The 23,266-nt window shown below is 55.0% G+C and overlaps 1 protein-coding gene across 5 annotated transcripts in view; it reads right to left on the reverse strand.

The window, feature by feature from the left end:
* Positions 1 to 23,266, reverse strand: part of ALPL (alkaline phosphatase, biomineralization associated) — a 56,468-nt gene that overhangs the window by 12,028 nt on the left and 21,174 nt on the right. Inside the window, exons 1-6 of one of the 5 annotated variants that reach the window (XM_080800481.1) lie at positions 17,912 to 17,988; positions 7,247 to 7,411; positions 3,144 to 3,263; positions 2,657 to 2,772; positions 1,348 to 1,522; positions 387 to 562 (exon numbers count right to left, since the gene is read on the reverse strand). In XM_080800481.1, coding sequence (XP_080656607.1) covers positions 387 to 562; positions 1,348 to 1,522; positions 2,657 to 2,772; positions 3,144 to 3,263; positions 7,247 to 7,307 — 648 coding nt within the window. In that variant the 5' untranslated portion in view covers positions 7,308 to 7,411; positions 17,912 to 17,988. Of the gene's footprint in view, positions 1 to 386; positions 563 to 1,347; positions 1,523 to 2,656; positions 2,773 to 3,143; positions 3,264 to 7,246; positions 7,412 to 13,980; positions 14,290 to 17,532; positions 17,616 to 17,911; positions 17,989 to 23,266 lie in introns of those variants that run through there. The other 4 variants (XM_080800482.1, XM_080800480.1, XM_080800483.1 and 1 more) reach the window with 4 other exon arrangements.

Below are 23,266 nucleotides of genomic sequence, written 5' to 3' on the forward strand. Positions count from 1 at the left end.
GGCTTTCTGTGCCCAAGGGCACATGCAGGACAGGTACAACCCTCAGATGGCCATGGGTCACCCCTACCTCCCCACGTGGGGGGGCGGGTGGGCGAGGGGGCGCTGGTGGAGCAGTGCCAGATCCCCACTTACAGGATAATCCTTGGGCGCCTGATTCTTGGGGTGTGGTGGCAGCCACCCCGGGGCTTAGCCCTCAGCCCCACCGAGAAGAGAGCCTCCAGGGCTTCCCTGCCCCGACCGCAAATCCCCTAATGGGCTGGGAGCCTCCCAGGTGTGTGGGGCGCCAGGCCGGCCGCTTCTCCTGAGCCAGCAGAGGCCAGAGGCCCGTCAGAGGCCCCGCCTCACAAACCTGCCCGTCCCAGAGCGGCCTGCACCCACAAACTCGCCTCGATGTCCCTGACGTTGTGCATGAGCTGGTAGGCAATGTCCTTGCAGCCCTGGCTCAGGGCCTCCGGGGGCATCTCGTTGTCTGAGTACCAGTCCCGGTCTGCAGAGTGGGCGTAGGCGGCACTGGGGGTGGCGTGGTTCACTCTCGTGGTGGTCACAATGCCCACAGATTTGCCTGGGGTGTGGGAGAGGACGGTTGGCGTCGTCTGGGGATGGGGCGCTCCATCTTCTTCCCTCTCCCGACTAAAGACTGGCCTCCCATTCCGTTCCACTGACTGCCTGGGCCTCAGTCTCCCCCCCCCACCCAGTCCTATGGGAATTGGTGGGGGGAACGGTGGGCTTCCGAAGACCCCCACAGCACAGCTCGGACTTTGCCTCTGTGGCCCTCCCCCCTTGACGGCCCTTGAGCTGTAAGCACCTGGGCCGGGGTCCTCCCCTCCATCACGCACCCTGCAGAAGCCCCTCCTACAGGAAGCCCCCCACCCCGGGTGCCCTGCAAGAACACAGGGGCCCTCCTAAGGGCTCTCAGGTGGTGTGGCTCTGTCACCTTGTCAGTCGATCTCATACCCTGACTCCAAAGTTCCCGGGACACCAAGTGGGAGAAGAGCCCCCACTTCCAAGGGAGGAAGGGACAAGCAGACACTGATCTCCCACGGGGCCAGCGCCAGGCTCCGTTCTACGTTCTTCACCTTACCTCACCATACCTATGAGGCGGCGATGTTTTCATGCCCATTTTATCGTCAAATAAATAGACTCAGGGAAATGAGCTGGGACAGGAACCCACATCTGCCTTCCTGCTCATGGACGGGATTCCACAAATATCTCCTAGGTTCCCAGCCATGAGCTGGAAGAGCCCTGGAGAGCATCTTTCTCTGTTCTCTCCCCATTCCCCAGTGGGGCAGACCGAGGCCCAGACCAGTCATAGAGCTGGGCCCCACTGCCTACCACAACCCGACTCACCGGCATCCTTGGCCCAGCGCAGGATGGAGGTGACCTCGTTCCCCTGAGTCGTGTTGCACTGGGTACGCTGGGTCGCTGCGCTCACCCCCACGGTGCCCTCATTGGCCTTCACTCCACACAAGTAGGCAGTAGCCGTGCCTGCGCTGTCAGGGACCTGAGCATTGGTGTTGTACGTCTGCAGGTGGGAAAAAGGAGGGTCAGGAATTGGCCAGGCCTTGCTGCCGGCCTCCACCTCACCCCCACTCACACCATGAGGACTGGAGCATGATGGAGACAGAGAGACCTCCTGTGCCCTTAGCGAAGCCCTGCTACATCCCAAGGTCCCCCCAGAGCCAAAGTATCACTTAGCCCCTTGCTTTCTGCCCCCACACCCCATGCCCTGGCAGCCAGGGTGGCGGGAAGGGGCGAATGCAACCCTCCAACGTGCAGGGGGGTGGGGCTGGGTCACTCAGGCCTCCCTCCGGGTCTGGGGCTATGGGAGCCAGCAAGGGGGCAAGGGAGGCAGGTGAGTCCTAGAGATGGGAAAGGGAGAGGGGTGTTCTTGAAAAAGTGACATGGGGGAGGCTGGGGCAAAGGGAGGAAAAGACGGGGGGAGCAGGATCTAGAATGGGGAAAACCTCTAATTGAGACCCTGAAGCTGTGTGCCTGCCTGCCTTCCCCACCAAGCTGAGAGCTGCATCCTGGCTCCTGCCATTGCCCCAGAAGTGAGTCCCAGGCCTGACCCATGATGTCCAGAGGACCTTGATTACATTAACATCCCCACTGCCGCCCCCGCTGCCCCCACCAGAGACCCCAACAACAAGAGCTGCCGTCACTAATCGAATTCACCCGGAGGCCCCTGGGGAGGGAATGAACGCAATAGGACCAGTGCAGAAGCACATAAGCCACGGGATTCCCTGGACAGCAAGGACGAAGCAGAACAGCTCTGCGGTGGTGTTGGAAGTCAGAAGGGGGTCAGGGGGGACAAGGGATTGGGGGAGAGCTGGGGGGCCTGGTGGTTGCTGTCATGTTCAGTTTCTTAGCCTGGACGCTGGCTCTACAGACAGGCACAGTCTGCGATAACGCAAGCCGCCCGCTGGGGCACATGCACTTTCCCCGTACGGGTTATACTTCCGTCGATTTTTAAACCAATGACTACAACCCTCAAGATCAAGTCTTGGCAAGCAGCTGTTGCTATCCTCCCTGCACCATGGGGCCAAGAGAACCCAGGAGGGCTGACTGCCTCGCCCACAGGCCCGATTGCCCTGCCCTTCCTCGGTGCAGCCAAGCTGAGAAGTGGGAGGCCTGGGCCTGTGAGGCTGGAGCTCACCTTGGAGAGGGCCACGTAGGGGAACTTGTCCATCTCCAGCCTGGTCTCCTCCCCGGAGTAATGGTGCAGCTGACCCTTGAGAATGCGGGCGGCTGTCACCGTGGAGACACCCATCCCTGCGGCAGGGGAAGGGGGGACTCAGTGTCTCGGGCTCCCTGCCCCTCCACCTCCGGCACCACCTGCCCTTCTCTAGTTTGGGGCCAAGGCTGGCTGGGGGGTGGGCACCAGAGCACGGGGCTCTACAAATTTGACTCTGTGGCCCCTTTCTCTCACCCTTCCCCAGATCCTCAGGAACTGCCTGGCAGATCAGACAGACCTCCTGGGTCCACAGCCTGTCCCCTCCCCCATCCCTTTAAATATCCCCCCCTCCCCGGGCCCCAGCCTCTTCAACTCAGCCTCCTCCACCGCAGCCTGGCTCCCTGGGCCCCTACGGAGGTGCCTGCACCCAGCTGTGTCCTCGTACCCCCCACACCCCCACCGGTCTCACCATCTCCCAGGAACATGATGACATTCCTAGCCACGTTGGTGTTGAGATTTTGAAGCCTGAGGGCGTACTTCAGGGTCTGCTGAGCTTGGTCTCTCCAATACTTGGGGTCTTTCTCTTTCTCTGCAGAGACAGAGAGACAGAGTTATCTGGCAAGGGTAGGGGGCAGCTTTCCATCCCCAGACATTATGGATACCCCAATTTCTCGTGCCTGAGGGCAAGGCTGTCTGGACTTGGTGGAGGGAGCCGGGACTGTCTGCCTCCACCAGCCACTGTGTGGTCTGTAGACTTAGGTCAGCCCAAGGCTCAGAGACGCCCATCAATGTGCCCAGGGCCGCACAGCTCTGGCTCCGCTCCCCAGAACCCGTCTGTTTCCTTCCACCCAGTAGAGAGACATTCTGCTAAGGCAGCAAATGAATTGTGCAAGCACAATTAGGAGGGTAATGTTTAATCTGTTCAAGAAAACAAACTACTTTCACCTGAAGGAGTCCCCAGAGGTATCCAGCCATCAATTATAAACTCTGCCTGGCTTAGTCATTAAAGGCAGCAGAAACCTGAGTTAGCAATAGCATTGACTGCAGTACTGGAAAGCAAGATTGCCCTTTGTTTAACGAATCGGATTTAAAGCAGCCACACACAATGTCACCCCTGTTAGGAGAAATTAGCAAAGAGGAGGGTGTTCTGTGTCCCTGGTCTTGAGAAAAACTGGGAACCAGGAACGCTCCTCTCCCCCATCCCTCCCCCCCGCTCCCCCCCCCATCCAGCAGTCAATCCTTCAATGGAAAGAACACAGGGGCAGTTCCTGACAGACCTCAGTGACAACCACACCTGTGCCAAGGACCCCCATGGGGCAGGTCACACCTCCCTATTTCCTTTCCTGTTAAATGCATTTTTTTTTAAGATTTTATTTATTTATTTGAGAGAGAGAGAGAATGAGAGAGAGAGCATGAGAGGAGAGAGATCAGCGGGAGAAGCAGACTCCCCATGGAGCTGGGAGCCCTATGTGGGACTTGATCCCGGGACTCCAGGATCATGACCTGAGCCGAAGGCAGTTGCTTAACCAACTGAGCCACCCAGGCGCCCTCAAATGCATTTATTTATGTAGATTCCTCTCAAGGTCACTGTGTGGACAGGTTCAATAAATGGTGTACTGGACCCCTAGGAGATCACCATCCCGCACCCCGAGGAATAATTCCACACCAGACCTGGAATCCCTTGTTCCTCCCAGCAGAGGCCACGGGGACTTGTCAGTGCCCCATCCCGCCCCGCCCCGGGGCCCCCAGCCTCCAGGGCCACCACTCTTCTGAAGGGCTCTGCTGACTCAAGGGGGAAGAGACCCCCCTGCCCCCCCGCCCCCCACCCCCGCTGGAGTCTAGGGAGCCTCAGTCCTCCCATCCAGCTGTGTACCTTGAGGCAAATTCCCACCACCTGAGCTTCTGCCCCCAGGAAAATGGGAGTTGCAGTTTTCTAGAAGCAGTTTTAGGATTGAGCTCAAGACTCAACAAATGACAGAACCGGTGGCTTTGACCAGGGCTGGCTCCCATCTCCTTCTGCTTTCCTCCACACCTACCACAGTGGCAAGGCCTGGGTTAAGGAGCTTCCCGGGCCATTTGGGTGCTATCGGGTGGTCTTGATTTACTGGCCCCTCCCTCCCCTAGCCCCAACATCCAGGCAGATCCCCCCTCCCCCCCACCCAACCACAGGGGCTGGGCTGACATCAGCCTGCCCTGCCCCCATTCCTTCTTCTTGATTCCAGCTCTGATCCCACTCTGCCAGGCTCCCAGTTTTGGATGCTCCCTGTGAGACCCGCAAAGACTGGTGAGTGCCCTTGTCTTTTCCACCAGCGCCACCCCCAGGGCCTGACCCTGAAAAGGGTTTGGTGCATGTGAAACTGACTTCATTGTCAGAGGAATGGCCTCAGCAATCACGGCCTTGGACAACAGTGTATCAGGAGGCCATTGTTTCTAGAGAACATTACAGGACACGCACAAATGCTCAGAATATAATGCTAGGGGAAGAGTACTTATCAGTACATACTGTACAGTTCCGTGTACATGAAGTTCCAAACAGGCTCAATTCATGTATGGTGGCAGGAGTAAGTCTAGGTCACCTCCTTTGGCTTGGGGGTGGAGGGGCGGGCTTGGTTGGGGAGTGCATACGAAAGCCCTTTCTGTCCCATGACTGGAAATGTTCTCTCTTCATCTGGGTGGTGGTTGCGTGGGCATAAAATATGTATAAAAACCCACAAAGCGATACATTTTGAATTGGTGCACTTTACTATAAGTTATAATTTATAAGTTTATAATTTAAAAAAAGAGGGGGCCTGGGTGGCTCAATTGGTTAAGCAACTGCCTTCAGCTCAGGTTATGATCCTGGAGTCTTGGGATCGAGTCCCACATGGGATTTCCTGTTCAGCGGGGAGTCTGCTTCTCCCTCTGACCTCTTCCCTCTCGTGCGCTCTCTCTCTCTCAAAGAAATAAATAAAATCTGGGGCACCTGGGTGGCTCAGTGGGTTAAAGTCTCTGCCTTCGGCTCTGGTCGTGATCCCAGAGTCCTGGGATCGAGCCCCGAATAGGGCTCTCTGCTCAGCAGGGAGCCTGCTTCCCCCTTTCTCTCTGCCTGCCTCTCTGCCTACCTGTGATCTCCGTCTGTCAAATAAATAAATAAAATCTTTAAAAAAAAAACAAACAAACAAAAGAAAGAAAATCTTTAAGAAAATAAAAAATAAGAAATCAAAAAATAAAATAAAAAGAGGAGACCATGTAACACCACTACACACCCATCAGAACGGCTAAAAGGGAACAAACACAAAAGACGTTCAACTGCTGAATATCTGAAGATTTCTCAAGTTGTTGCCTGTCCATCTTTTCCTTTCATCCCTCTGTCTACCTTTTACTCAGGCGGGCTGTGTGTTGAGAAAGCGGGGACGTGGTCCCACAGAGTGACTGCAGGTCCCCAAGGATCCACACTGAAAGGCATCATGGGATCGCAAATGGGGGCGACGGCCTGAGACTCTGGCAGCTCTGGTTCCATCCCCAGCCCTGACGGGCTGTGTCACAGGGCGGGGGGGGGAGCACCAGTCAGTCCCTTCCCTGCACCCCAATTTCCCCACCTGTTGAAAATATTCTTCCCAAGAGCACTCACTCCCTGCCTAGCACTGACTATACTGCGTGATTCCCACAACGGCCCTAAGGAGGAGGAATTACTGTCTCCACCGGTCAGGAAGAGAACTTCCACGGGACAGACTGAGCCGGGGGGGGGGGGGCTCCCGGGGGGGCTCCCCTCTCCTGCTGGGGCCGGGGCTGGGTGCCGAGGGGTCAGATCGGATACAGATCTAGGTTGATAATGCGCATGTGTTACTCCAGAAGGGATGCGGAAAAGCGAGTCTTGAGAACCGTGAGCGCCACTCCGAAAGGAGGCCCAGTCTCCGCGGAGGTCTGAATTTACAGCGTGAGAACCGGAAACTGAAGAGTTAACATAAACAACCTGTCTAGAATGTGTTGGAGAATCAGAAACACTTCCGTGTGAGTCTCCAATAAGAAACAAAAAAACGAGGGGCGCCTGGGTGGCTCAGTGGGTTAAGCCTCTGCCTTCGGCTCAGGTCATGAGCTCGGGGTCGTGGAATCGAGCCCCTCATCGGGCTCTCTGCTCAGCGCGGAGCCTGCTTCCCCCGCACCCCTCTCTGCCTGCCTCTCTGCCTACTTGTGATCTCTCCTTCTCTATCAAAGAAATAAAATCTTAAAAAAAAAAAAAAGAAAGAAAAAAACGAAACAAAACTAATGTCGATTTCACCAGAAAATTTAGACCACAAGGGAATGTTATCACCATGGGAGAGTGTTAAGGTAGACAAAACCAACAGGAGACGTAACATTCCAAGACTTGGCATAGTCTATACCCCCATTAAGGAACAGGATCATCTAAAGAGAAAGAGAGTGGCCTAACAGTAGCATGTGCAACAGCAGAGCTGGGATCTCCTGCTCTGGGAACACGTGTTTCCAGCTGTTAAAGCCTTTGAATAGTTCTATGACCCTGAACAGAGACATCACCCTCCTCCTGTCCCACCCGCACTGGGGTTCCCCGCCCTTCTGCCCGGTCCTCCAGCTTACCTGGCACCAAGGAGTTGGTAAGGCAGGTGCCAATGGCCAGCACTAAGAAGGGAGAAATCATGGTGCCCTCTCCAAGACCGGCTTTCTCTCCAGCCCAGAGGTATGATCAACGTGGGTGGGAGGGGATGGGCTGGCAGTGGTCAGATGTTAATTGATGTGCCGATCCTAGAAATTAAAGGGAAAAAAAACCCACGTGAGCTACAGCTCTGGAATTCATTCGTCCATTCACTTACACATTTCCTAATTCATTCCTTATTTGTTGAGCACTGATCACCGGCCTTGCATGGGGCTTGGCGTGGGGCTCCGACCCAGGCAGTCCCTCCCTCCGGAAGCTTAATCACGCAGTCATGTAAATATAATGAACTCCACCCTGCAAAGCGGTTCCTTCCCCATTTCCCAGGTGAACCCCCACCTCTACTCCATCTGGAACCCGGAACCCAGAGTTTGGTCTTCCTGTGTAATGCTCCCCAAACTGCAGCATGCACCAGAATCTCTTAGAGGAATGGGCCCAGGGTCCACCTGCCCTTGCCCAAACTCCTGAGTTCATTTCCAACGAGCTCCCAGGTAAGGCTGCTCCTGCTCCCAATTCTGACTAGTCTACTGCCTTTTAATGACCCGGGTCCCGAGCCCATCAGAGACAAAACAGAGTCCACCCTTTCTTAAAGGGACAACTGCACTTGCCACATTCTCTTCTAGAACTTGGCATTTGCAGTGAGATATAAAAGCTATAGGGAGTGAGTGACACACAGAAAGTCTGGCTGCTAAGACTGCCCGTTTCTGGGTGGTGACATTTCAGTGACTTGATTGCCTTTTCACTGTCTTTTCTGCATCTCCCAAATTTTCTTCTGTGTTGAGATGTTACCTTTATAATTAAAAAAAAAACCTGTTACACACACACACACACACACACACACACGCACACGCACAGGAAGGAAATACACCAAAACATTAGCTGTGGTGTTCTCTGGGCAGAAAGACCAGGAATGATGATTTCCTCTTCTTTTTATTATATATATTTTTAAGTTTTCCACACGTATTCGATGGCATCAGAAAGTTTTTAAATTACGGTCATGCATCAGAATCACAACTGGTAACCCCAGTTGCAGCCGAGAAATGTACTAACCCTATTGTGTGTAAATGTTCCTGGAAGAGGAGAGATTTCAAATGCAACAGTTGCACAGGAAAATGTTATTTCCGCCAAAACCGAGATAAAAACGATTACTCCATTTGGTGTATGTACCAATGGTGGTGATGTACCACTTCCTGCCGTTGAGTGTGGTGTCAGATAAGAAACCACGCTGCCACTATCTTGATTCAACCTTAAAAATGTGTGTGCTGGGGATGCCTGGGTGGCTCAGCTGGTTAAGAGTCTGACCCTTGGTTTCCCTCAGGTCAGGATCTCAGGGTCAGGAGATCGAACTCTCTACCTCTCCCTCTGCCCCTGGCCCTGCCCACCTGCGCACATGCGCACTCTCTCTCTCCCCCTCAAATAAATAAATCTAAGAGGGAAAATTACACACTACATTTCAGTGCCCAGAGGTGAGGGCTCACCGGCACCTCCCACCCACAAACACTCAACGTTCACCAAAAGCACCAAATTGCACCCTTATGCTTTTCCAGCCCCTTCTACATCCACCTGGCTCTTTGATGGGGGGCAGTGGGGCAGGAAGGAACTAAAAGGAAACGCTACATCTGACATCTACGAGCACTTTACTGAGAGGTATGACTTCTGATTTCTTTTTACTCTACCTTTAAAAAAAAAAACTTTTTAAGATTTTATTTATTTGAGAGAGAGATTGAGAGCGAGTGAGCAGGAGCGGTGGGGGGAGGGGCAGAGGGAGAAGGAGAAGCGACTCCCCACTGAGCGGGGAGCCTGATGTTGGGCTCGATCCCATGACCCTGCGATCATGACCTGAGTCGAAGGCAGACACAACTGACTGAGCCACCCAGGCGCCCCTTTTTCAAATGTTTCTAGAGTAAATCCTAACGTCAGAAAGAATGCTATTAAATTGATAAGCAATATCAATACATCACAATATTATTCCAAGTAGCTTAAAAACTGAAGTCACCTCTTCTAGGAAGCCTTTTGGATGGCCACTCATTCCAGGATGCTACCTCTGAACTTCATACAACCTCCATCACTGTGGGCATGTCCCTGTTTTGAAAGTAATCCTTTTCTGGTCATTTCCCTCACCACACTGGGATTCTCTACGAGCTGGGACTTTGCCTCGTTTGTCCATACTCCAGGGCTTGGCAGTATTGGTAAATATTGACATCAATTGAAAGCCAACGCTCTAAGGAGGGAGGTGGGGGAAAGGAAGAATCACCCCCAAATCCTTCCTTTGTGTGTGGGGAGATGCACTCGTTGTCAAGTGCATGGGGCAGAACCAGAGTATCCATTCACTGCTGAGGGCTGCAGATTGGTACAATCCCTTTGGAAAACTAGGAGCGTCTACCAAAGCTGAAATGTACATCCGCCTTCTGACCCATCTATCTCCAATAGAAATGCACACGTGTGTTCACCAAAAGACAAGCAGGAGAACATTGGCATCAGTACCGTCGGTCATGGCCTCAGAATGGCTCCACCTCCAACAGGATGGAAATACGCTGTGTGGGTTCCCAGAACGGAAATCTACACAACAGTGAGGACGAATGATTGACAACTCCGCCCAACAGCATGGACGGATCTTGCCAAGCTAAGGTTGATGGGAGGAAGTCGATCCAAGAGTACGTAGAGAGTAATTCCCAAGATACAAAGTACAAGGACAAAGCGAGGGGTTAGAAGAAGGTTGCACTTGGGGGTGTGGTGACTGGAGTGGGCACAGGGGACTTGGGACTGGTCTGTAGACTAGTTCCATGGGTGGATTCCATCTGAAATATATGTATATTATAATGATGTAGAATATGGACGCTTTTCTGCATGTAGGCATGTATGTTCTATTTGAAGCTCTCTAAGAGCTTAGGTAAACAATCTGCAAACACAGACAGAAGGCAAATGACCGGTGCACTGCCCGTCGCTGTTCATGAAGCCTTCCACCATGACTTCTCACTAGGAAGCCCTACAGTGGACAGAGGGGGGCTACATTCTCCTCTGTAGGTGAGAAAACCAAGGCTCATGATAGTTCACCATGTACCGAGAAACAGGACTTAATCCTCTACCCGTTGGGCCCAATACAAACAAGGAAAGAAGGAAAAAGAAAGATCAAGAGTGGCCCCAGGAGATCTGAAGACCACGTGATTATTCTTATTTGATTGTCTTCTCTGTCCGCTTGATGCTCTGGGAGAGTAAACACCATTTTCCCCATTGTTGGATCCCCAACCCTGTGCACACAGGGGCAGCTCTGTAAATGCTAACTTGATGAAAAGCCTCAAGATTCAGGCTGGAATGCTCTGAATTTTGGCCCCAAGGATGTGACTTTGAGACCCCGCTGTCCTAGAGACAGACAGGTGGCTTCTCCTTGTGCTTTCTCCCACTGCCACCGCCTGAAAAGGAGAGGGGGCTGAAATCTAGGAAACCCTTCGGAAACAAGAGTCTCCTCTGCTGGCTCCTCTCTTGGCCCCACCCCCCCCACCCCCCAGAGGCTCCAAGCCTACTCTCTCGAAGCCCTGGTGATGGGCTCCGTGGGGCCCAGTCTGGGGCTGCAGGGGCCCCGGCTGCCTACCACCCTCTGCCAACGCTCTACTAGCTCAGAACGGAGCCTCCGAGTGTGTGCCAGCCCCACTGACTCCCACCTCCCGGCTAGACCGTCTCTGCCAGGCTCCCAGCTACGTGTTCTGATTACTCATGACAAGTACGCAGAAGCCCTAACTGGGCTCTGGCTCCTTGAGAAGGAGCAGCTACTTGGCAGGTCAGGAGAGGGAGCAGGGGGGCTGAGCCTTGGCCCTGAGGACTGACTCAGCATCCTGGGGCGGAGGGCATGGGAGCCCCTTGGAGCCAGGCAAAATGCCAGTCCTGGAAGGCTGGGTCTCAAAAGGTCCAGGGCAACTGACAGCTACAAATCACGACCATTTCTCGCGCACTCATGTAGTACCGAACATTGTGCTAAGTATTGACATCTGTGGTCTTTCTTAATCCCTCATAGCGGCGTCATTAGCCTCTTTTACACTTTAGGAAATTGAGCAAAGGATCTAGCGAGTCTGTGGCCAAGGGTGATTCCAACCCAGGCTGACTCAACCTCTCTGGGCCTTGGTTTCCCCACCACAGAGGGCAAGAGAGACCAGCGCCCACCCCTTTTCTATCCCACAGGAGCGAACTGTAGCCAAATGAGTTTAGGGCGGGAGAGCTGGCAGGGGAGGGAGTATGGCCCAGGTGAGTTCTCCTACCTGAGTGGCCTGGCCAGGCGGCAGGTGAAGAAGCAGAGGAGGCTCAAGGCCAGGGTCAGGAAGAGGAGGCTGAGGACGGCTGTGAGGACCAGGTCCAGGGTGGGGGACACAAGCGCCATCTTGGGGGCAGAGAGGGCCCCACAGAGCACCGTGTACGAACCCAGGCAGGCTAGCCTTGGATGCTCTCTGCAATGCCCTGGGTCAGTGGCTGTGACCTGGCTTTGTTCCTTGGGGTTAATCTTTTGGGGATTAGCCCAGGAAGGATGAACTGGGAGGGGTGGGGGTGGGGGAACCGCCCATGAAGCTCCCCTCCCCCCCAAGCCAGGCCTTCCCTACCCTGATGCCTATTCATTCAACTTCGTTCATTCATTCTTCAGTCCCAAACGTTTAGTGAGCGCCAGCTGTGTACCTGGCTCTGTTCTAGGTACTAAGGATTCGTTGGCGGAACAATATAGACACGGTCTCTATCCTCTTGGAGATCCTTGACCAGCCAGCGTAAAAAGAGCACCTACTAAGCAGCTGCCATCATGCTGGTCCCCCCGTGGGATAAAAGCACAGAAGGAAGGGAATCCCCAGCTGGCAAAGGCCACGATCCTTGACTCCTTTGAAGCAGCAACAGTGGCTGTCCCACCCCATTTACAAGCCTGGGAACGAGATTGCACTGAATCAGCCAGAAGGAGGAAGGGATGTCCAGAATAAGAGGAACTGTTCTTATGCAGCACCCACTGTGTCTGGCCCCATGATGGGCATCAGCATCCCCGGATCAAAGAAACAGAAGCTCAGAACAGCCTGTCACCCCCACCCCTGCACTGCCCCAGAACTGGGAGAACACCAGCCCTGCAGGACAGCGGCTTTCAGTAAAATCACCAGCTATCCCCGCAGAGCCCGCAGAGCCCGCACACACAGGCTGGAGGCAGCTGAGCTACCGCGGCCTGCCTGGAGGTCCCTTTCCGTTCCGGAAAGGAATATCCATCTCTCTTGGGTCCCAACAACATCTCCTCAAGCCAGGATGGGCTTACAGTTCCCGTCTTAACAGACGGGAAAACAGAGGCTCAGAGAAGTGAAGCCACTAGACATAACCAGAGCCCAGACACCACCTGCGGTGTGCCTTTGAGACCAGGCCTTTCCCAGCTACAACTCCTGCCACCTGGGACACCTCACACCCCATGGTACACTCAAGGTCAGGGGAAGAGGCATTTACCCTCTCATGCCAAGTAGTCCCCTTTTTCTGGTCCCAGAAGGGCTACTAGGCTCGCCATGAAGATAGGAAATCCAGCGGTATGACTCCATGAAAGCCTTTTCTTTCTCAATAGGCCCTTAATTCAGACTGCATCAGACCAGCACAGCACACTAGGGACACGGGCAGCATTGGTTTATGGGCCCCAATGACAGAGAGGGAAACTGAGGCTCATCAGTAAAGTCATCTGGCCCAGCTCTCACAAGGCCAGCACTGTTTGGGTCAGGCCCCAGTGCATCCCTCTCCACCCCCGAGCTGTGAGACATTGGGTCAGTCCCTGTGCCCCTGAGCCTACACCCATCACCCACTCGGGAGAGCACCTGTGGTGTGCCAGACACTGAGTGGGACACACCTGACCGTAGGCTTGTTAGCAAGAGAGCTAGGTCATTTGTCCCCCTTCCCAGGTGAGGGAAGGGAGGCCTGGGCAGTAGTGGGAGGTGCTGACCATGCCCTGCACAGGACCCCTCAAGGAAGCTACCAGAAGGTCACCCCTGCTCCAGGCTCCCTCCCCCACAGCTCACCCAGAGACCCTCCCTGCCAGTTCCCTGGGGCTGGGACAGCTCTAAGTCTCCCCCACTCTCCAGCCTCCCAAATCAATAGGAGACCCAAAGAGGGTCACCTCGTGCTCCCGGGCCTTACCTGGCCAGGCCAGAGGGCAGTGATTTGTCCTTTAGGAAGCTGGAGGTCACAGCCCTGGGAAATCTAGGCTGAGGAGGTCCTTTGAGCAGACTTCCCCAAACCAGGCCACAAGAATCACTTGGGGGTGAATGGGGGGGGTAGTAAGTTCTACTCCCAAGTGGTTTCCTGGGGAGGGGGACAGACTGGGAAAAGTATGACAGTGATGGAGGTGTTCTTTACGGTGACCGGGAGGTATTAAAAGTGCATGTTTGTGTATCTATACAACTCCAGCAAGGGGCTAACAGCCCTCACTCTGCCTGTATTGCCAGGTGCTGAGGACCTGATGAGTTCTGAGTGAAGGGGGCACAGAGAAAGAAAGGGGTGTGGCTGATTCAAATTTAAAAGGAGATTAAAGAGACACGCCAACCCCCAAATTCCCATTCTCCCCCCAGGACCTGCCGAGTCATTCTGTGAGTAGATGACTTTGGGAAACACTGCTGTGCAGACCGTCCCAACTGCCCAGACGGGAAGACTGAGGCCGAGAGAAAAGACTTACCCCGGTTGCCCAGCTCCTCCTTCCCATGGACACACACAGGGAACAATCAGAATCGGAACAGGCGGAAGCCAGCGCCCTCTGGGCTGTCAAGCTGGGCCTTCCTGGCTCTTTGAAGGAGCTGTGGCCACAGGAAATGCTTCGTGTTCCCTGAGCTGCCAGCGGGCCAGCGGGCTGGGGACCGGGATGGGGGCTGGGGGCCTGCTAGAGCACCAAACTGGGCCGTAGCAGCTCCCCGGGGAGGAACATTTCAGCTACAGGGTCAGAGAGAGGGGACATGGAATCCCTCCCTCAGCCAAGCCTGGTGTCCCTGGCAAGCCTTGCTGGCCCGGACTTTATTCATTCAGTGACATGGCTTATTTATGGCTTCCACGAAGCAACCTCCGGGTGCAGGGCTCAGGAAGGAATGTGTGGTGGCCAGAGTGGGCTGCAGGTCAGACCCAAGGAGGGACTTCCCCAGAGGGCAGTTGGCCAGATGCTGGGGACAGGGCAAGGCTCAGCCCTCCAGCCGCGGACAGCACTCCACATGAGCAGAAAACAGATGTGGGAGTGCCCGGGGAAGCACGGGGTCATCCGGCTGCCAAGCCATTGCGTCTTTAAGGCTCAGCTGAGACACCAGCTGTCCCCGGAGCACTTCCAGTCTCAACATCTCTGTACACAGTGTTCCTTAGTCTAGAATGTTCCCTGCTATCCGCTCCATGAAGCCTTCCCATCATCGCTCCACCTTGATAGCTCTGCAGAGTTGCCCCGCACCCCTGCCTCAGCCCAGGCAGTGGTTATGTCTCCTCCCCAAGCTCCCAGAACCTGGGGCGCTCAAGACCTTGGTCACGGTCACCCCTATCAGAGCCTCAGAGAGCCACTGGTTGTGGCCCCTTCACCACAGCATGAGCTGTGCTGACGGTGGCAGCCCCGTGGCTGGCAGTGCCAGGTGCACAGCTGGGCTGCCAGGGAGTGTCGGCAGGTGGGTGAGAGGGTGGTGGGGTCAAGGGGGGTGAGAGGCTGAAGACGCAGCCCAGCAGCAGAAGAGCGAGCCCTGCCGCCAGGCCACCGGGCTCAGACCCTGCCTCCGCCCCTCCAGCTGGGTAGCTAAGGACCACCAGCTAAGGGCTAAGCACTAGCCCTCTGTGCCTCGGGCTTCTCATCCGCAAAGTGGGAGACCAAGAGAAACCACAGGGTTGTTGTAAGGATTGTAGGAGTTAACAGATGGTCCGGCTTAAAACAGACTGCAGGGCATGGTAAGTGTTCGGCTGACTGCTGGCGGGCTGCGGGGATGAGGGGTGGGGGAGGATGGATGGACACACAAAGGACGGGCAAGGGGAGGGGCACGTGAGGGTCTGGAGCGGAAAATGGACAGGCCGTTCTCTGCTCACTCGGCCAGGCAGCCAGTCACCCTCAGGGCTTTCCCACAGTCCCGCTTGTCTGGAAGGCCCCAGCGGAGGCGGGCTGCAGAGTGCTAACGTGGCGGGAGGGGGTGCTATTTAGTGAAGGGAAAGGGAGTGAGGGTCCAGTTCTTTGAGTCAAGGGGTTTCCACGTCTCCACGCGGGAGGAAACAACCCACCACGCAGCCTGACATGCTCTTTTCCTCTTGAAGGGGAGAGAGAGAACATCAGGGATCGGCCGGGAAGGTTCCATGGATGGAGGGGGAGGAAGTCAGGCTGGAAAGATGGGGTGGGGGGGCGTGGAGATAACGGAGACGGGCGGTGCCCCTGGCAGGAGGGCAGAGGGGGCAGCCCAGACCGGTCACAAAGGGCTCTGCTCGCGCAGCTCAGCCTAGTCGAGAGCACGTCCTGCGTGTCCCTGCACACGGACGTGCCAGTCCATCTAACAGGTAGGGATGCTGAAGCTCAGGCATCTGCCACTTGCCCGAGGCCACGCTGCGGAGCTGGAATCAGAGGCCCCCAAAGGACCGGGTTCAGGAGCCAAAGCTTTTCTGGGGCTCCCTAGGGCATCCGGATGGTTTGGATGCCACAAACTGGCTCTGTGGGCAGAGGACTGAAGCCAGTCAAGGTCCAAGTGGTGGGAGGAGAGCTGCCACGGGGATGGGGGGGATGGAAGGACCCAGAAATCCGTGCCTGGGGCCTGAGATGGCCGAGGGCCTGGGCAGAGGAGGTCAGGGATGGCTGCTCTACGGGCACACAGGCTTCCACCATCCCACGGAGAGGACATGGGGAGGGACGGGCAGGGGAGGCAGGTGCCATGTCTCTCCAAGGTGTCCGCCATCCCCGTACTTGGGGGACACTCAGCACCCCTGTGGCAGGAGCCCCTCCGCTACCAGGACACCAGACTGTCCCATCCTCGCTCTCCCAATCAACAACACAAAAAGGAAGGCCCAGGGAGGGTACACGCCTCCCCGGGGTCACACAGCACACCAACAGCAGGAACAGGGCTCCACGGAAGCCAGCTCCAAGGCGGGGGCTGCGACTAGAAGCACAAGGCAGTCCATGAGCCTAGCGTGGGCGCCCGGGTCTTGGCATTCCAAACATTAATGATCTGTGTCACCTAAAGAGAACCATTCAAACCGAGACCATTCTAAAAAAGCCCTCAAACCTACTCACAGCCCTTACTCTGCGCCAGCCATTGTTCAAAGCACTTTACCTCTATCCACTCATTTACTCCCTACCCACCACCTGCCACGTGGGCACTATTCTTACCCCCAGTCTGCAGGTGACACAGCAGAAGCACAGAGAGATTGAAGTCCCTTGCCCAAGGTCACACAGCCCAGCCAGATTTCAACATTCCTTCTGGATGTTTGTCTCCCAGGGCCGAGTGTAAACCCCTAAGCAGCCAGCGAGCCTGGAAAGGAACCACGTTGGCCCCAGCTGCAGCGTGGGTCATTTTGTGTCTGTGGATGAATGGGCCATGTGCAGCTACTAGCGGGCTCGGGCTCCCTACCCACCCATCCCATGTCACCTCAGCCCCCAGAAGGAGGGCTTCTGCCTTGTCCCCGCTTACAGAACAGAGGTGAGGCGAGGAGACTTAACCGAGTGAGGTCAGAGGGCGTGAGTGAGCCTAGACGCAAGCCTCCAGCCTGACCCACCCCACCCCTATTCCGAGGGGTCCTGGAGCAGGTCCCTGGACCACCCCGGCTCTCCCCACTCCCCGCCCTCCCCCTCAAACCCACGCACCCTGGCAGCCTTCCCCTGGGAGAGGAAGCCACCATTCCACAGCCCCCATGTGGGCCCTGAGAGAGGCCAGACGGCTGGGGATGGGGGAAATAGGCAGTTAACTTGTAACCTGCTGGGGAGCGGCCAACACAAGCAGCATCCCTGGGTGGCATGTCCAGGGGGCTTGCAAACACCGTGCTGGCGTCAGAGCCGGGAGGACACGGATGTTCCCAGAAATAGCCAGCTGCAGCTGGCCCCGGATAAGCGCGTTCCGCACATTCCCAGAGAACCTTCCAGCAAGAGGTGGAGACTCCTGCCCCTGGTGCACTTGCCAGTGACCCCAGGAGGTGGCAGGGCAGGGAGACTGCCTCGCCCCACAGGAAACCTGAGCCCACGGAAGCAAGGATCCCACCCAAGGGTGCACAGCTCAGCAGAGTCCCTGTGGCTTACAGGTTTTGCGACCTTGGGCAAGTCACTTCACCCTTCTGGGCCTCAGTATCCTCCCTTGTCGCAGGCAGACCATCACCGTGTGTGCCTATGTCACTGTCGGATTGGAAGTACAAGAATACAATAAACCGGGAGATAAATGCCCAGGGCTTGGCACATTAAACACTCAATGTTAGCTGGTAGTAACGGGCGGAACGAGCATGCCAGGCCCCGTGCCGAGGCGCCTCACATGCACTGACTCGCCTAACCCGCACAGCAACCCTCCCGTATGTGCCACCATTGCTCCCATGGTACAGAGAAGTTCAGTAACTTGGCCAAGGTCACACCGCTATGAACAGGACACTATGGAGATGGAAAGGGAGACTCTTAATGGACCACCTACTATGTGCTGGAGCTTTTGATTCCGCCTTCCAAGGATCCTGTGAGGTGGGAATTATCAGCTCTGGGTCAGGAGACAACACTGAGACTCAGGAAGTAGGAGGGAGGAGCAGGGTCACACAGCCATCGCGTGGGAGAGCTGGGATCTAGGCCAGGGCTGGCTGGTTCCACAGCCAGTGTACTTGCTACTGCCCCCATCCCAACCATCTGCCAGGACAACTTGCACCACTGGTGGTAAAAGCTGAGGCCTCAGCTACCCCCCGTACAGGGAGCCCTATGTCAGCATGCCGGGTGATCTCGTTCTGCCCGTCTCTGTGTGCACGCTGGAGTCCTCGCAGGAGTGCTGCGGGATATCCCTGGTGTGTGTGCCCAGCCCCTGCCCCACCGCTGGCCCTGAAGTCAGGCTGCTCCCTCCGCCCCCTGGCCAACTCCCCTTGGGCTGCCTCCATAAGGGGAGTGGCTTTGCTTGGTCACAATCGCTTCCTCCCTCCCAGGTCAGCCTTTCCCGGTTTGTAACTCCCCCGGAGAGGCTGCAATGGGCAGGGGCAGCCCGGGGGTACAAGTCAGGGTCCCGGCCGAATAGTCAAGAGCTGTTTCTTCATCTGCGAAGCAGGGATAATAAACGCCACTCTGCCTCCAGTATCAGCTTCCAGGGAGGGAAGGAACTTTCCAAACTATAAAGTGCTGTGCAGATGTTCCTAAGGCTTTCCACAGCTCCCCTTCTGATGACCAGAGTGGATCTCCGCTGTCATCTCTGGCCACCCGGAATCCATTCCCCCTTCCTAACAATACCACAGTTTCCTTGGACAGCCACCTTCCCCGTTTCAGCCCTGGGGTTTGGGTGGGATTGATCCCCACCCCCAGTAGCTCCAGGTGGGTCCTGCTGGGCTTACCCTGGAAGACTTTCTCCACCTGGATGGTGTGTTCTAAGGGTGAGGCAGAGGGGAGGAACAGTGTGTGGGGCCTAAAGATGGAACCACTCCTTAGAATCTGGATTCTTGGGTAACATTGCTTGAGTCCCTGGATGCAGCCATGCCTGAAGCTTGCCTCTGAACATCCAGGTTCCATGAACCAGTTAATTCCCCTTATTGTTTGCCTTGGATTTCCTGTTTCTTGGAACACAGTCTGACCTCAGAACTCCAGTCCAGTCAGTTCTTCTGAGCCCCTTATAATGTAAGCAACCACATTATGTCATACTCAGCCAGCTGTTCCTACCAAAGGAAAAAGCTTGCAAACAAGCTAAAGATGGGTCCATAAATTTCAAGTGCATGATTAAATAGGAGTCCAGCTGAATACAAGTTAGGTTTTCTTTTTGGAATCTATAAACCCTTAGAATCATAGGAGGTCCTCGGACAGGACCCACAACCCTACTGCCCACAGGACTGAGACCCTCCCCTTCCAACAGCTGATGTCAGTGGGGTTTACCTCTTCCACCTGTTCCAAGTGTCTGTGGTGTGCCTGGCCCTATGCTCGGCGTTGCAGGTGCAAAGCTCTGCCTTGTAGGCCCTTCAGTCTAGCAAACACATTTGCACTGGGTTTTATACGAAAGCCCCAGGAGGTCAGAGTATGGGGGGTAATACTGCTACACCCATTTCACGGAGAAAGAAACAGAGATGCAGAGAGGTGAAGTGACCTGCCCAAGATCCTTCTGCTAGAGAGGGGGCCAGGCCAGGCCATGCTCTGGGATCGGCCTGGCTCCAGACCCAGAGCTTTTTCTCCCAGTCGTTGGGGTGCAGGGTTGGCACTGGGGCTGTCAACTCTCCGAGGCAGGCTGTGCTGTTGAGAAGTCAGAGTGGTTTAAAGAGCTGAAGAAGAGGACGAGGAGGAGCCAACTGGCGGGCTCAGTTGGTAGAGAGTGTGACTCTTGATCTCAGGGTCATGAGTCCAACCCCACATTGGACATAGAGATTACTTAAAAAATGAATAAATAAAAATAATAAAATAAATGCAATTTAAAAATCTAATGAAGAAAGCCCAGCATCATGGGCTTCCTGTTTGCCTGAGGCTCTTGGCTCTGTGCAAAGCCCCAGTGAGCAGGCCCATCTGGCTTTACTATCCTATGAGACTCTCCTCCTGCAGGCTGTGGCCAGAGAGGGAACCAGGCACAACCTGGAAATCTAGGCCTCAAAAGCTTTCACAGGCAGCCCTGGGCGCCCCAAATGAACTGTCCCAGCCTCTACCCTGCCTCGCCGAGATCCAGCTGATACTGACAGCACCGCCGGCACACCAGGGCCTTCCCTCCTTGTAATTCAACCAACATCAGGCTGATTGCTGTTTACTGAGCACCTACTATGGCTGGAGGGTATTCTACACACTGAACAGAACCACCCGAATCCCTGCTGCTGGGGTGACCAAACAACAAAGAAGGAGCCAAATCAACAGGCTACCAGGTGGTGCTAGGCCTGACGGAAAAACAGGAGGCAGCGAGGACAAGGGGAGATGGTGAGGACAAGCCGGAGACGGCAGGAGAAGGCAGTAATTCTCGCCGCTGGGCATGTGATTCCCGAACTGCAGATAAGGAAGCTTCAGGATTGAAGCTGGTGTCCGCCTCCGTCTGCTCATCTCACCAGCGGCTGCTGGGCTCCCTGATGCCCTCTCCCCTAACCCTACCCCATGGCACTAGCTGCCCTTTGGCAGATGACGCAAGCAAGGCTCCGCCAGGTGAAGGCACAAGCCCGGGCCCGTAGGAGCACAGAGAGGCCGGGGTCAGCCCCGGTGCCAGCCTCTGCAGCCGCCTCTGGGCAAGGCCCACATCTGCTTCCCAAGGCCTCGCCTTCCGTCTCCAGCTCTGGGCTTGTTGAAACTCAAGCCTCCTCTTCGCTGACTCCCTGTCCTCCGAGAGTCCCTCTCCCTTTCCCAGAGCCCCTGTGGCTCTCTATCCCAGGTCACACGAGCCTGTAATTAACTTCTGCCCATCACTAAACCCGCATCTGTGTTAAGCCTCCTAAAGACATCTTGTGTAAGGCCAAGGGTGGGCGGACAGCTGGAACACGCGAGGAAGGGGTGGGGAGCGTCTCACCGAGCTTCCCCATCTGGATCTGTCCGGGAATCCCCAAAACCCCCGTGTAATCTTCCTGAACGCCGGAGCATAGTGGAAAGACCTTGGCCATGGAGGAGGCAGACACGGGTTGAGTCTGTCCAACTTTGAAAGTGACTCTGCGTCTGGGGCTGCAGATTCCTTATCCATCAAACAAGGTGAGTCAAGCCCATCTTGCAAGGTTGTTGTAAAGATAAGATGCCCAGGAGAGTATCTGTTAAGAGATAAAACTCAATAGAAAGTGTATTTAGAAAACATTTAGGAAGGCCTGGTGGACAAACATCAAGAATTTGTTGAACTGAATAGAGACGTTTGCGTCATGGTGAACCACCACCAGCGGCCAGACAATAGCTGCATTCATTATGCTCCTAGTAGGCATCCTCAGTACCAACCCCATTTTACAGAAGGCAGGGATTGGGGGGGGGGGGGAGCACAGAGAGGTTGAGTAACTTGCCTATGATCACACAGCAGGCAGCAGTAAAGCTGGGACTAGGAACCCGGAATGCCCACTTCGGAAGTACAGACTTTAAACCATTATGCCAGGTTAGTAAATTGAGGCACTGAAATACAGGGATTAAGTGCTGAGCCAGGAAGGGATCATGGGCAGCCCCACTCCAGAACCTTCACGCTTAACTATCCCATTGGCTTGTCAGAGCCCAAAGGGACTCTAGTCTACCCTGACGCACTCATATCCCCCCTCCCCCCAGCAGGTTTCTGAAGTCCAAAGAGGTAGTGTGACCCTCCCAAAGTCAGACGGCCAGTGAGCTGAAGCATCAGAACGAGCAGCCAGGTTTCCTAACTCCAGAGCGCAATGCCATCCCTGAATATCACACGGACCATGAGGGGCCACCAGGGAAGGAGTCTCAAGGATGCACCAGAATTTTTCCAGCAGAGTAGAAGGAAGGCAGTCTCAGGAGAGGAAACAGCCCATGCAAAGTTCTAGGGGTCACTAAAGTCTTCTTTTTTTTTTTTTCCCTGGAGAATAGTGAGCTATGAAGTGCATGTAAAGGTTGGGGCAGGGGCAGATGATGAGGCTGGTTTTTCATATTAAATACCTCCATTTTGTTCTTTTATTTTTTTTAATACTTTCTTATTCTGTTCTATGTTGCCACCATCTTTCCTTATTTCTTTTGCACCCTTCTAATGCTTATTTATTTATTCATTTGACAGACGGAGAGCACAAATAGGCAGAGAGGCAGGCAGAGAGAGAGGAAGGGAAGCAGGCTCCCCGCTGAGCAGAGAGCCGGATGTGGGACTCGATCCCAGCACCCTGGAATCATGACCTGAGCCGAAGGCAGAGGCTTTAACCCACTGAGCTACCCAGGCGCCCCTCTAATGCTTATTTAAAGTTCTTGGTACAGAGTTGCCTGGGTGGCTCAGTCAGTTAAGTGTCTGCCTTACGGCTCAGGTCATGATTCCAGGGTGCTGGGATCGAGCCCCACTTCCAGCTCCACGTTCAGCAAATCCCTATGCCCCTCCCCACTGCCAGCTCCTGCTCAAAGCACACACTCACTTGCTATCAAATAATAAAATCTTAAAATATGTAAATATAGGGGCACCTGGGTGGCTCAGTGGGTTGGGGCCTCTGCCTTCGGCTCGGGTCGTGATCCCAGGACCCTGGGATCAAGCCCCACGTCGGGCTCTCTGCTCGGTGGGGAGCCTGCTTCCTTTCCTCTCTCTCTGCCTGCCTCTCTGCCTACCTGTGATCTCTGTCTGTCAAATAAAATACGTAAATAAAATAAAATTCTTGGTCCATCTGTTCTAGTATCACGGACTCAGTTGTACCCCTAATCAATGCGCCGTTTTTCTGTGGCAGCCACTGGGCTCCAGCTGGTGGCACAGCGGCTGCCGGAGCAGGGAAGCCACGCAGTGTTGTTATAGCTAACGGTACGGGAAGATATCCCCCTCCTGGACCCTCTTTCTCAAATTAACACCTGAGTACCAAAAAGCAAAGCAGCAACACGTCACTAAGCCTAGGAACTTACGGAGAAAATGCAATCTTACGAATCTTATGAAGAAAATGCAGTCTTCAGGGGAGACTGAAGGGAGTTTTAAACTGGTGTGTAGGGGGTTGGTGCAGCAGCCAGGAGGAGTGGGACATAGTCTTTAGGCTGACGGAGATATTAGAATAGAAAAGAAAATCAGGTTTGAGTTCTGCTCTTACCCCTTTGCATCAAAAGCCTTCCCCAGCAGACACTCCCTTCCCCAGCAGGCCCACTGCCCTGGACCGACCAAAGCCAGCACGCTCACTTGGACATGAGTGTCTGCAGGCCTGAGTGTCTGCTGGAGTAAAACCAGGGCCAAAGGGGACCTGGCTGGCTC

This window comes from Martes martes, assembly GCF_963455335.1.
Source record: "Martes martes genome assembly, chromosome: 4".
NCBI lineage: Eukaryota > Metazoa > Chordata > Mammalia > Carnivora > Mustelidae > Martes > Martes martes.